Genomic DNA, 14,675 nt, shown 5'->3' on the forward strand with positions numbered 1-14,675 from the left:
CAAATCCTACTCTAGAGCTGCAGCCGATTCCATGAAACTTTACGCAACTGCGCAGTGTTTATGGCGCAACTTACGCCATAAACGTTGCGCAAGTGGACTTACGCAGTTGCGTAAAGTTTCGTGAAATCGGCCCCAGGAGTCGATTTCACAAAGAGTTAGGACTAGTCCTAACTTAGGACTAGTCCTAGGAGATATACAAATTGCATGGATAGTCCTAAGTTAGGACAAGTAACCGGGAGATAAGACTAGTCCTAACTCTTTGTGAAATCCACCCCTGGTAACCTAAAAGTGTAGCGTAAACATTACATCATGGGACAAAACCTCTGGAACGTTATTGACAAGTGAATTTTCGACCGTTATGATGGCATGTTTCATAATTTACAGTTTTTGCAAATAGGACCCTAATTAAAATTTGTTCACACAACCCACACAATCAAACTTGGGGTACCTCCTGAAAGGCAGCGTCAACGTTTATGAATGGACCTTTTTAGTCATAATAACTGGATGAGGCCCTCCATCGGACACAGCCTTAAGACTGCGTGTGGACATAGTCCGGCTCATTTTCAATTCAAACGACGTTTATGATCGTGACATGCTAACGATGAACATTTTTACTTCCTGACTGACAGCTAAATCGTTTAAGATTATAGATTTTCAGACATATTAAATTGCTGGAAACTTCAGTTCGGACACGGCCTAAGACTGACTGGTGGGTATGCCGGTTCATTTAAGATCGTTACATGCTAAAGACGAACAAGTGTACTTCCGGCCGGCAGCTACAACGTTTAAGATAAAGCATTTTTAGCCATAATTACTGTATGGGGCAATCATTTCACGGCCTAATACCGATGGGTGGTAATAGTCTGGTTCATCGACGATGAAAATCAGCAATGTTGTAATAATTGTGGGTCCATCCAACTTTTCATTGACCGCCACGTTATTTTCAGGGTGAAGATGGTGACTGTTCAGAGTAATGGTTTTTGTTGTCTTTGCAGTTCAACAATGAGGTTTGACACAGGTAATGGGTTAGCTACAATAAACAATTTGCTGAAAGAAATATTGTACGTTGTTGTTCCCTGTTCATGTTTTACCCCTATGCTTTGTTTCTGTGTGTTTCTGACCCTTTAACTCTCTCTCTATCTCTCTATTAATGTATTTCCACTTCACTGACTATGGTACACTTATTTACTTGTTCATAAGGTCAAAAGTCAGACCTTTGACTGCTTTTGGGAAATATAATTTGTTTACCTGAGAGTCTGAGACATCCATGAAGCAAAACTGTTGTGTCTTTAAAATGTAGCAATTATAGCTCAAAACATTGCCATTTAAGTCACAGGGGGTCCAAAACACCACATGATGTAAATGCATGATCACTCTCTTCCATTATTAAACAAACCCGATCCACCACGCTCAGTATGCACATGTGGAGAGGGAACTTTGGGGTCGCTCGTGCTCCCTTCATACTACCCATTGATTGTATCCCCTGATGGCTTGATCGAATTTCATGAAGACCTACGCTTCGACAGTCTTACCGTCTCACCTGAGAATCTTCTTTACATTAAACCATGATTTCACCTTGGAATAGAAACAAATGTGACAGAATTGGCATCTCTTTTGTCGTGCGAAAGAGTTAAATTCGTGAATTTAGAGCAATAGGGTGTTTTATTTCACGTTGGGTTGAGAATCAGTGAAACTGAACTTTTCTCACAAGTATTGTGAACTTTTTTGCGTTGCGTCTGATGTATCACCCAAGTATGTTCGGATGTAGGATGTACGATTGTCAGTTGTATTTTCAGAAGGAGCAACAAATACAGATTTAAACTTTAAGCACAAACAATCGCTTTCATAAATAACTACAAAATAAATTGGATTATTCGAAATACAGATAAATTAAGCATTGATCTTAAATTCGATACATGTTGGAACGGCTGATGTCATCTTATTACTACTTATGTGAAAATATTACTAAAAGCAGTCTTATAAAAAACTGCGTTAGAAACTAGTGTTAACAATTATTTTGTTATTCCATATCTTTAAATAGAATGTGAAAATTAAATGAATACCCAAACGAAGATCTTTAAAATAGGTAAACTTTTGTTTAATATAGGTTTTCTCTGTCAATTTCGGAAAATGAGCAGCCAATTTAACTACCAAGCTATTCTATTTCGCGCGAAATCGAATGCTACTCAAACGGGTCATTCGATCTCGTTTTGGGATTAGTCAAATGTAATGTTGCGTCATTCGAAACAACAAAACAATCATTCAATTTAACAATTCATCAAAGCAGCATTCAAATTCGCAGACGCTTCTTGAGGCGTGTGTGTCACGAAAAAGAATGACGCTACGCTAAATTGAACAGAGTGCTAAAGGAATTTGACTCGACCCAAAACGAAATTGAATGGCCGAATTCTGAATTTGAAACGCAGTAACAACTGGAGAGGCAAAACAGCTTAAATTCGAACGCATGAAAATGAAATTGACTGCTCATTTGCCGAATTAGACAGAGAAAACCTATATATAACTTCGGATTTTGTTTATTTGTTTTGGTAGAAAATAAAAATTAAATTAAAACTGAAAGACGGTCTTAACAAAACTTCTGTTACAAATCTATGTCAAAATTTGTTGGGATAATTTTCTTGTTTAAATATTAATAATCAAACATGTTCTGTTTAAATATTATCCGTTTAATAATGTTGGTTAAATTTTACGTTTTTTACAAATAACGCTAACATAAGTAGAGGAAAGACATTTCGATCATAATTTAAGTAATATTAAAGTTAATTAAAAGCGGCTTCTTTGAGGAAGGCCAAAAATAAAATAAATACTTGCGTTGTGATAGCACTTGGTAAAGTTTAGTACGGAAAGTTTTGATTTGTTTGAAGCGAAACCTAATTTCTTCTCGCAGAGAATTTGTGGACAATATTTGTTTTGTTATACTTTGGCTTTAAAATCAGGTCCCTCTTTTTCACAAAAAGGGAAAAAACCCTGATCCAAATACATTATTGTCTTTGTATGTGCCTGTGCATTGACAACAATACCTTCAATGTAATTGTTATTCCTTGTTTCAATTCAATTGAATGTCTCAAGGGACCAATACCTACATAGCTCTGCTTCTTAAAGGCAGTGGACACTATTGTCAAAGACTAGCCTTCACAGTTGATGTATCTCAACATATGCAAAAAATAACAAACCTGTGAAAATTTGAGCTCAATCGGTCATCGAAGTTGCGAGATAATAATGAAAGAAAAAACACCCTTGTCACACGAAGTTGTGTGCGTTTAGATGGTTGATTTCGAGACCTCAAGTTCTAAATCTGAGGTCTCGAAATCAAATTCGTTGAAGATTACTTCTTTCTCGAAAACTATGCCACTGCCTTTAAGAGGATCCCTCTGCAGTGTCATGCTCTCTCTGTATAGCTCTTGTGATCATTACTGTTACTGTAAAGTTGTACAACTTCTTTAAAGACAGTGGACACTATTGGTAATTGTCAGACTAGCCTTCACAGTTGGTGTATCTCAACATATATGCATAAAATAACAAACCTGTGAAAATTTCAGCTCAATCGGTCGTCGAACTTGCGAGATAATAAGGAAAGAAAAAACACCCTTGTCACACGAAGATCTGTGCGTTTAGATGGTTGATTTCGAGACCTCAAGTTCTAAATCTGAGGTCTCGAAATCACACTCAGAAAAAGAATGGTAAAAAAAAGTTATGTTAAATGTGTTAAGTAAAAAAATACTTAACATAAGTAAAAATTAATGAAAAATTTAAACAAAATGTTTGTGTAAATAAAAAACTACTCAAATAGTTAGTAAAACTAATAGTTTACATAACTTAGCAACTTTAAACACATATTATGTAACTTTTACTGAACTGGTTGTAAAAGTTTACATGGTGTTTAGTAAACGACGATGTTTTACTCAAGTATTGTGCAAAATACGCATGTGCTGACTTGTCTGTATGCTGGGGTCGGTCGCGCTCTGCAGTACCACAGTACAGTGTAACCACCACACCAGAACGAATATGGATCTCATGAAGGAAAAACTTCTTGAGTGGAACTTCCCTCAGTTAGTTGAGACGTTTGAAGGTAAGTACTATAAAAGATTTCTGTATTGATGTTATTATCTGTAGTGATAGACTATACACGACTCGTTAGCAGCATAAAGGGACAGTTGAACGTCATGTTTTGATTGACTGACAAAACTTTTGAACAGTGACTTGAATATCACAAACACGTACATGAACAATCATGAACAATCAATGGTCCCCGTATTGCGCACGCAATACACGTACAACATGCATCGTTGGAGACCATTGTAGACATGTATATGTGCACTGTATTAAACCACCACCACTTCATACAGCCACGGTGCTGTATCATCGCACCCGTATCATCAGGCCAATGGATGATTGGGCCGATGTAAATTCATGAAGTGTGTCGGCGATTGTCGCTACACCGCACACTGACACTGATGTATTGTAGTTGTACACCATGATGTGTTTATTAACACACTGTTTTGTTTATTATAGTGTTGCTGTAGTGCTAGTGTTATTATAATTATTCTTTACAGTACTAGTAATAGTATTAGACCCCGTATAACTTTTTCCCCCGAATGTTTTTAGTAAACCATTGTTGATTTGTAAACAATCAAGCACACCGCCATTTTCTACGATTGTAACCACACCAAGCCACAAAAAAGCCTCAAAATTACAAAAGGCTTGAAGACCCTATACTGGCTTCAGTATACTGAAGATTCAACCTCAGACATGAAATTAAAGTCATTATTATTTTTTTCTGCTGCAAATTGATGATTTTTAAGTCACACTCAGTCGGACCATTCATCACAGTCGGACCATTCATCACGATTGCCTTGAACACTAGATGACTCTCCGAGTCTAATTTGGACAGGTGCCCTGCCTATCTGCATTGTCGCAGTTCACTGGTGGTACATCATGTACCAGATTTTGTATTTTTATTATTGCTTTTATTATTATATTTTTTAGTATAGCAAAATTAATGTATTGTTATGAAATGAAATAAAATAATAAAATAAAAGTACACAGAAAAAATTCATTACCCATGCATCATCTGCAAACCTAGCTGTTACTGTATGTGTAATTTTCCTTTTTCTATATCACTGTGATTGGGTTTGCGAATCAAGTACTGTGACATGTTTTTATTTTACAGAACAAGGTTTTGATGATGAATCGTTTCCCCTCCTAACAGAAGATAGTGCCAAGGAAATAATTCCAAAGCTTGGAATTCGACTCAGATTCATGAAGTTTCACCGTGCAGAGGTAAATTAACTCCAGATAAGGTTTCTAAACTTAAAAACAATTTATATATGACTGATTGACTCACAGCTGACTTCTTGATAAGGATATAGAGACATGAAATCCTTTACGTGTTGCAAATGTCTCACCAAAGTACAAGGAGGAATCCGTGGGCTTTTTATGCACATGAAGTTTGTTCATCTAATGACATCTTCAATGTGCACTAAAATTATTTGTGCGGAACGCGACTGCCACAGAATATTCTGGCGTGGATCGACTTACAAACGCCATTTGGAACACAGTCACATGCAAGTAAATGATGAAGAACATATTGTACAAAATGTAGATGAAGATGAAAATACAAGTGATGATGATGATGGGAATGTTATTGAACACGAGGAAGATTATGTTGATGATCAGGAACCTGAAATTGAAAACCAAAATGAAACAGTCGACACCAAGGATTCTGTTGCTGTATTCATAGCACGCCTGCGAAACACAGGTATTCCTTCCTCAACTGTGCAGTACATTTTAAATGAGTCAAAGGGGCTTTTGGATAAAGTTGTTGAAAAAGTAGGCGAAACAATTACTCCATTACTCACAGCTGCAAGGAATGGTGTATGTCCAAATGAAGATGCAGTTAAAGACACTGAAAATGCATTGCAGGAAACCAAATGTGTTTTCGATGAGCTTGGAACGGAACATAAACAAAACAAGTATCTAAAAGAAGTTGGTGTTCTTGTTGAACCTATTGCAAAGGAGCTTGGTAAAGTTTTTAAAGTTAACACTCACAGACACACTGGAAGGAACTATCAACAAGAACAAAGTGAGTCATTTCAAATTGTTCCATTGAAAGAAGTTATGGGTAGATATCTTGAGCAACCAGGAGTGATGGCCAGCATATCAAAACAAAAAGATTCAGATGAGGGAGGTGTGCTAAAATCATATCGAGATGGGAGGTACTTCAAAGAGATCTTCAACTTCCGAAAAGATGAAACAGTTTTACCTATTTTGCTCTACTCGGACGACTTTGAGACTGCTAATCCTCTGGGTTCGCGAAAAGGCATTCATAAGCTTACAGCAGTGTACATTAGTTTTCCATGTATTGAAGTACAATACCAGGCTACTCTTCGCCATATTCTATTAGCTGCTTTAGCTCCTACAAAATTGGTTTTGAAGTACGGAATGAACAGTATACTATCTCCAATCGTTCAGGAGTTATTGGAACTAGAGAGAACAGGAATACAGATCAACAGTCCTGACGGCTACATTGGTGTTATCAAACCAAAGCTGTTCCAAGTCACAGGTGACAACTTGGCATTAAATTCAATGCTTGGTTATGTCACAAGCTTTGTAAGCAACTACTACTGTAGAATATGCAAGATGTATCGAGAAAATGCAAAGACAGAATGTAAAGAAGATGAAGCAAGTCTTAGAACACGTGCAAATTATGACATTGATTTAGAAAGAGATGATTATTCTGCTACAGGCATACGAAGGGAGAGCACATTCAATTCCCTCTCATGTTATCATGTTACACAAAATTTAACCTTAGACATAATGCATGATTTTTTGGAAGGAGTCCTACCTTTGGAACTGAAATTGGTTCTTGGGGAAATATTTAGAAGTGGTCAGATTACCCTAGACACCCTCAATAGTAGAATACAGTCTTTCAACTATGGATTTAATGACAAGAAGAATCGACCTAGTCTCATAACAGCACACCAAATTGCTAATCCTGCAGGAGCCAGTGGCCAGAAGGCAGCACAAATGAAATGCCTTATGTTGTATATCCCCCTTATGATAGGAGACAAAGTAAATGAACGTTCTGAGTACTGGGAATTGTTGACACAGATACTGGACATCTTCAAAATAGTAAGTGCTCCAAGAATCAGCATAATGGCAACATATCTCCTAAAAGCAAAGATTGAAGAACACCATCATCTTTTTCTGGAACTCTTTCCAGACAGACATCTGACACCCAAACAGCATAATTGTACGCACTACCCTCGAGCCATTAGATTTCTTGGCCCTTTAGGGTTGTACTCGGTGATGAGAATGGAAGGAAAGCATAAGCAGCTCAAAAAATGGGCTAAGTTGTCAAACAATTACATAAACATTGCAAAGACACTAGCACATAAACACCAACAGGCCCAGGGCTTTGAATTTCTCATGAAAGAAATCATTGACAGTCACACAAAGGAAATTGGAGCCCAAATGGTAGTAAAGGCCTCATCACTAACCAATGCTGAACAAGTTTGTACTGCTCTAAACTGTCCCCTGGAACAGGAACTAGTAGTAGTAAACACTCTCAACCTGAGTGGTTACACATACAGAGCAAATGTCATGGTTCTTCTAAAGTGGGATGATGAGCCAGAATTTGCAAGTATCGAGCATGTTGTAATTAGAGACTGTGCTGTGAAGCTAATCGTAAAGCCATGGACAACTTTACACTATGACCAACATTACAGTGCATACGCTATCAAGGAATCTGATCTTCATTTCCAAGTTAGAGCTCCAGAAGATCTTGTTGACCATAAACCGCTCCATGCTGTAAAGAACTATGACACAAGTAATCTAGTTTGGTACATCATCACACGTTTCAAACTATCCTAACTATCATGATCTGTACTTAGAATTGTAAAGGTAAAGTAAAACACAGCATTTTTACATCTAATTTATAAAACTGACCTGTATTCTATGCTCTTAAAAAAATTAATGTACCTGTGTATCTACTAATTATTCAGTAGCGGCTGTGCTAAATGCGCTATATTAAACAATGATACAACATAGTCGTGCATATGCATGTCCATGTACATACAGTTCACATAATGTAGCAGTGAACATAAATTTACCCACAAGGTTTAAAGGAACACGTTGCCTTGGATCGGTCGAGTTGGTCTTTGAAAAGCATTTGTAACCGTTTTTTATAAAATGCATATGGGTAGAAAGATGTTGTAAAATTAGAATACAATGATTCACACAAACATGCATCGAAATTGCGTGATTTTCCTTTTACCTCGTCGACTAACACGTCGGCCATTTATGGGGGTCAAAATTTTGACTCCCATAAATGGCCAACCATGTTAGTTCGCACAGTAGAAGGAAAACCACGCAATTTTGAGGCAAACTTGTGTGGATCATTGTATTCTACTTTTGAAACATCTTTCCAACCATATGCATTTTATAAAAAAAACGGTTACAAACGCTTTTGTTTTGACCAACTCGTCCGGTACAAGGCAACGTGTTCCTTTAAGTTCACTAAAATGCTGCTGAAAAAGCTACCCTTGAATAATTATAGAAAACAAATACAGTATTAAAAAAAGATTAAATAAGTTTGTATTGAATATATAACTTAGAACAATTTTGTTTTCACCCATTTGACTAGTATGCAAGTTGTACAACATTTACACAATATTTATTCACAATATGTTTGTTTTAACCATTTATTGTGTCATTTTCTCAATATATAATATTTGTTTGTTTCTTACTACTACAGTTTGGGATGGCCTCGGCTGTAACTTTTGAGGGTGATATTTTCAATTTATCTGAGTTTGATAGTGTGTCAACAACATCATCGCGAAGCTTGCTCAGTAATGCAACAGTCACTTGTGTTCCAGAGACTCCAAGCCCCATTGCAGCCAGCCCATCCTCATTGAGCCCGCTATCAAGTCAAAGCATCTCTTGTGAAAGTGTATCCTTCACTAATATGAGGAGCCCATCTCAGTCAGCTGACACTGCCTCTACTGGGTCAGAACATCTTCTAATGTTTGTAAGTTCCAAGGTTTAACTTTTTTTGGGGTTGGTACCCAGATACAAAACAACGACAGGAGCTCATAATACTGCTGCTACTGGCATATTGTGGACGTTCCTAAAAATGATGTGATGTTATGCATGTGTCATTACCATTTAGTTCTTTAAATCAGTTTGAAAATCACCTGTGAGTGGTATTTTTTCAAAATAAAGCTTTTGTCACTAATATATGTGTTTTGATGAGTGAATGTGAATAAATAGTTAGTTCTTATGTTATTTACAAATTTAAGAGTAGGCCCCTACTCGAGAGGGCGCTGTTCTTGATGTCAATCGAGGCAGACTTTGCCTGCAATGCGTAGAGTAAACACACTTCAAAGTATATGTACGGTCCATGTCGTGAGTTTGTACGTTTCAAAAAAAGATTTTTTTTTGCATTTTCCGGCAATGCCGACCAGGTGTATTGCTGCTGAATGCAGAAAACACTTTTTTTGAAACGTACAAACTCACAAATTGGATGTACATGCACTTTGCACGTGTGTTTACTATACGCATTGCAGGCAAAGTCTGCCTCGATTGACGTCACAAAAGAGGTAGGCGGAGTCAGCCCCCAAACAACTTTATATATTATTTAAACATATAAATCGTGACAACCAATTACTAAAAAAAATTGTTTTATTGTTCATAAACATATACTCTTGTGTTTGAAAAAAAAAAAATGTATTTCCAGGTGATTTTAATTAAAATGATAGGGTGTTATGATTAACAGCCATGGTATATTAACCCTTGGTCAAAGGAGCTGCCAAGCAACCTAAAAACAGCTGGTCATGTAAATTTGTAAAAGTTTCCCTTTCTCCATCTGTCTTTATAGGATGTAAGGCAGATCCTTGATAAGGATCCACATGGACTCAAGCTCGTGAAACGTATCGACAAGTGCAAGTTCCTGTCAAAAGCTGACAAGAAAACCCTCGTGCATATTTTATGTGCTCATCTTGTAACTCAATATGGAAACAGGTAGGCTAAAACCCATGTGTGTCCTGCCATTTTATTTGTCTTTAATCTACAGTGCTTTTAGTTCCAGATCTTTCCCGCCTTTATGTGACAACTGAGGAAATTAATATCAGCCAACAAATTATAATACGTTGTACAGGTTGTCCCTGAAGAATCAAAATACATAAAGGAAAACAAAACGAATGCCATACATAGCAACCATTATTATGGTTTTATTATTTTCTTGAGATCAGCTTTCTTCCATTGCCCTGAAAATGGTTCGATAAAAACTTACCTAGGACAGTTTTGTATAAAACATGAGTACATCCAGAGAAAAAATGGTGGGTATATGAAAAAGGGGACATTTTGAAATGTTTTATAAGTGGTCAAAGGGTTGCTAAGACGTAAGCCTTTAAAGGGATGGTACAACATTTGATTCTTGGAAGTGTAATTGATTAAACTTCGCTTATTTAAAACTATGACATACAAAAAAAATAACATGAGAATATTTCATTGATTGCTGCTTCCTTTCTCAAGAACATAAATAAAATGTCTTTGTAATCAGATTATATGCTTGTTTTGTGCATTGAAGGCCATCATACTTTGTGAAGGAAGAAATGGCAAGAGAAATAATACAGGCGTTCCCATTCCTGAAAGACCCCCAAGGCATTACTGGTTATGTAAGTACTGCAATTGCATGAGTATTTTTTGTTTAAAAAGTTTGGTACACACCCAGTGCAAGCTACATAAATTAGCAAAAACCAAAACAAGAATGAAAAACAGATCTGCAGTATATACTCGGTTTCCTGATAATGTGTTGTGCAGATTGTGTTCAACAAATCTGCACATTTGCATACACAAGTTATGTGAGTATAACAAACAAACAAACAAAAACAAAAACAAGGCTAATGTTTGATATGTTAACTATAACAAGTTACCTCAAAAACCCAACCATGAAATTGTAGTATCAAAAACATAATATTTCATTTCTATAGTTTTGAGTTTTTGGGGTGTTGATCAGACATAAACTCTTTTACTTTGACCCACAGGAGAGTTTCTACTGCAGGGGTGCAACACGAGTGCCTGCATGCGGTGCCCTGGAAGATCGCTTGTGCTATCTACGACGACTCAACAACATGGCTACTACTCCCTTCATGACACAACCCAAAAAGAGACCAAGGCATGGAGATAGCTCACCAATGCAAAGTGCTGCAAAGCAAGGTTGGCTTTTATAAAATAAGTACATGTACATTAAAAACCTGTGTTGAAATGGCATTAGTTTTTAAGGTCACTAAATTTTGAGGATTTATCAAAATGGCAGTGTACGGAAGCATTTAAAAAATATAATAAACTGTCCAGTTGTAGTGAAGTAATTAAGAGCTAAAGAGACCAAAAAACAATCCTGGTCTTAGGTAAAAGTGGTGTTTTAATTTGCAGGCAAGCAAATACAGCACAGCATGCACTACATTATCCAACTTAATTTCTCACAGAAATGAGAAAATGATTCCCATTGTTGATATGGCTGAAATGCCAAAAGCGTTGCGGCAATTTGAGGGTTCACTTTTTTTTTTTTTTTTGTGGGGGGGGGGGTTAAGAACATGATTTTGTTGACATGCATTTTGGAAATAAATATCTTTCAACTTTTTTTTACTTTTATTTTTCCCTCCTAGTTTGTCTTTCTACAGCCATAGATGAACCAACTGTAATGATTCAGTGGATGAAGTCCAATACCTGCAAGGATGACTCTTCGAAAGTCAAGGAATTCATGGAGAAGACTGCTATGTACAGACATCAATGGATCAAGGAAAAGGGAAAACAGAGGAGCATGGCGGACATTCTAGACAAATTTCCCCGTTTGCTGGAGCCTGGGATGGTAAATTAATTTAAGTTTTATTTTCTTTAATTGATCAATTGATGATATGGATTTATCTGTTTTGATTAAATGCAAACTGTTTGATTTCCAGATTGAACAAGACTTCAAAATTTTATATCCTGATGCCGAGGAGAAACTGTATGAGAAATGGAACGACATGTCGGAAAAGTTGCTGACATACATTCAAAAGGTGGTTCCTACTTGGAAAACACACATGCAAGATGAAGATTTTGTTTTAGAGGATCTCACATCAGGTATTTATATATTTATAAATGTCTGATAAAAAATCTATTAATATGGATTTTTTTAATATTTTGTGTATGAGGACATTTTCATTGTTAGATGTCTATATGAGCGAACATTACCAATCCCCTCTCCGGAAATCTAAATTGCAATAACAACATGCTGCCACTTGTATGCCACTGTTAGACTTGTAATCTTGAAGTTGACCATCCCACACAAAAATGTTTGTATGTATGACTTGTTAATTATTTCCAACTGCTTTACAAGTTAGCCAGTTTTCTTGCACCTTTTTACTAAATGATGCAATTTGTGTATTGGTCCAGTTGCAATTAAAACACAAGTGTTCATTCTCCTGAAGATTTAACCGTTAAGGATTCTATTTCATTGATATTGCACCGATTCTAACCTAGGCTTCTCAAAGGTGCATGAAAACATGCAATAGTTACTCAAAATTACTTATATACTAATTATTGGTCGGCTTTATTTAATCTTTAAAAATGACAGCGGAGAGCTTTGAAATTTTCGTCTACAGCTTTAGTCAAGAAGACAAAGATTTATTATCACATTTCAAATACAGTTCAAGTGAGTTCAGAGTGTTATCTGTTTCAGATTACCATGGAAGATTGCCTTTGCTGTTGGAAACAATCATAATTATTATGTTATTTACTGTTTATAATTGTGTGTGATTAGTTTCATCAATTGTAAAGGGTTTGTCATATTTTGTTTTAAACTTAGAGCAAAGACAGAATTGTGCCATCTACACCCTACCGACTCTATTCACTGGACGGAGGAAATTTAAAGGAGGGAGGGTATCATACTCTGAGGCAGCAGCAGCATTTGTGGACTTCCAGTGTGTAAGTTTTTACTGCACAGTTTGTTTGAAGAGCTCAATGACCCAATCAACTGATTTTCATATCATTTTTTGGTAAACATCACTCCAAATTCAACTGGTTACTATCATTTGATTCAGTCAGCGAGCTGTTCAACATTGGCATTATTAAATGCTAACTTTAACCTCTCATTTGTTCAGAAGTACAATCAAATAACTTTTCAACATTTTGTCTTTACAAGATAATGACAAATGACACAATTGACTTAAGAAGCAAATTCTGAGAGAGGGGAATCGCACAAACACATCCTCCCCAAAACAAAGCCAAAAAGGGTTTAAAGGCAGTGGACACTATTCGTAATTACTCAAAATAATTATTAGCATAAAACCTTTCTTGGTGACGAGTAATGGGGAGAGGTTGATGGTATAAAACATTGTGGGAAACGGCTCCCCCTGAAGTGCCATAGTTTTCGAGTAGGAAGTAATTTTCCACGAATTTGATTTCGAGACCTCAAGTTTAGAACTTGAGGTCTCGAAATCAACCATCTAAACGCACACAACTTTGTGTGACAAGGGTGTTTTTCTTTCATTATCTCCCAAGTTCGATGACCGATTGAGCTCAAATTTTCACAGGTTATTTGTTATTTTATGCATATGTTGAGATACACCAACTGTGAAGGCTAGTCTTTGACAATTACCAATAGTGTCCACTGCCTTTAAGAAAGCAGGCAACAAGTAACAACAATATTCTGATTTGGCTATGAATTCTTGTTTATTTTAACCTTTTAAAGGAATTATTCAAGAAATCTCACCCTCCCCCCTAAAAAAAGAAGAAAAATCAGATAAAGATCAAGAAAAATCAAAGTTTTCAGGTAGCCTACTGTTATGTGGGATTGCATTATAGCACCAAAATTATCTCTCCTCCTGGGATCCTATCACCTTATTCCAGAACTGCAAGTCTCCATCATTGAACCTTTTGTTAATTTGTTTATTTTTTAGGCCCTTATGTATTTATTTGTTTATTTATTTTATTTTACTTTAATTTTTATTTGTACTTTTTTCAATTTATGCGCTGTATATCATGTACAAATTGTATTGCACATACATTTCAGTACAGGAACATTGTCTCCATTGATCTCAAAGTAGTGTAATATGATAATTAAACCACCATTGATATAAAATAACGATTTAATCTGACATTGTGTGTACCCCACTCTTAAGACACAATCAGATTAAATTATTATTTTACAGCAAAATTGGTTTAATTGTCATATTACAACACTTTAAGTTCATTACAGACAATATACACTTGTAATACAATTTGTACTGCACCCCCATTATTGAAATTTTACCTATTTTTTTATTATTATTCCCATTGATGCAGGAAAACACAGGGTTGGACCAGTATTTGAAAGACATCAACAGGGACACCAGATCGCAACCATATATGCTGATACTAGGTGGGTCTGCACTGGCTCCACAGCAAGTGTTCGTAATTTTTGAGCGACATGCATTCCAGCAGTCATCCCTTGTGAAAGCATTGGATGTGTGTTTCAAAACACACTTTGTCTTCGACTTGAGCTACCAGGAGAAGTGTTCTGGCGTTTGGGAGTTCATTGAATCGGTTGTGTTTGAACTCAAAGGCAGTGTGAAGAGCAACACTATTCGAGAGTTCAGGGCATACTGTTCATCTCATGATTCATCTGATTAATTCGA

The 14,675-nt window shown here is 36.4% G+C and overlaps 1 protein-coding gene across 1 annotated transcript; it reads left to right on the forward strand.

Annotated features, from left to right (window-relative positions):
* Positions 1 to 3,989: 3,989 nt before the first annotated feature.
* On the forward strand, positions 3,990 to 14,675 carry LOC139953959 (uncharacterized). The gene is made up of 10 exons (XM_071953571.1): positions 3,990 to 4,087; positions 5,189 to 5,298; positions 8,774 to 9,046; positions 9,896 to 10,038; positions 10,607 to 10,694; positions 11,064 to 11,235; positions 11,685 to 11,887; positions 11,979 to 12,141; positions 12,866 to 12,984; positions 14,344 to 14,675. The coding sequence occupies exons 1-10, from the start codon at positions 4,024 to 4,026 to the stop codon at positions 14,668 to 14,670; spliced, it is 1,662 nt and encodes a 553-aa protein (XP_071809672.1). The 5' UTR covers positions 3,990 to 4,023; the 3' UTR covers positions 14,671 to 14,675.

Source organism: Asterias amurensis, chromosome 22, assembly GCF_032118995.1.
Source record: "Asterias amurensis chromosome 22, ASM3211899v1".
NCBI lineage: Eukaryota > Metazoa > Echinodermata > Asteroidea > Forcipulatida > Asteriidae > Asterias > Asterias amurensis.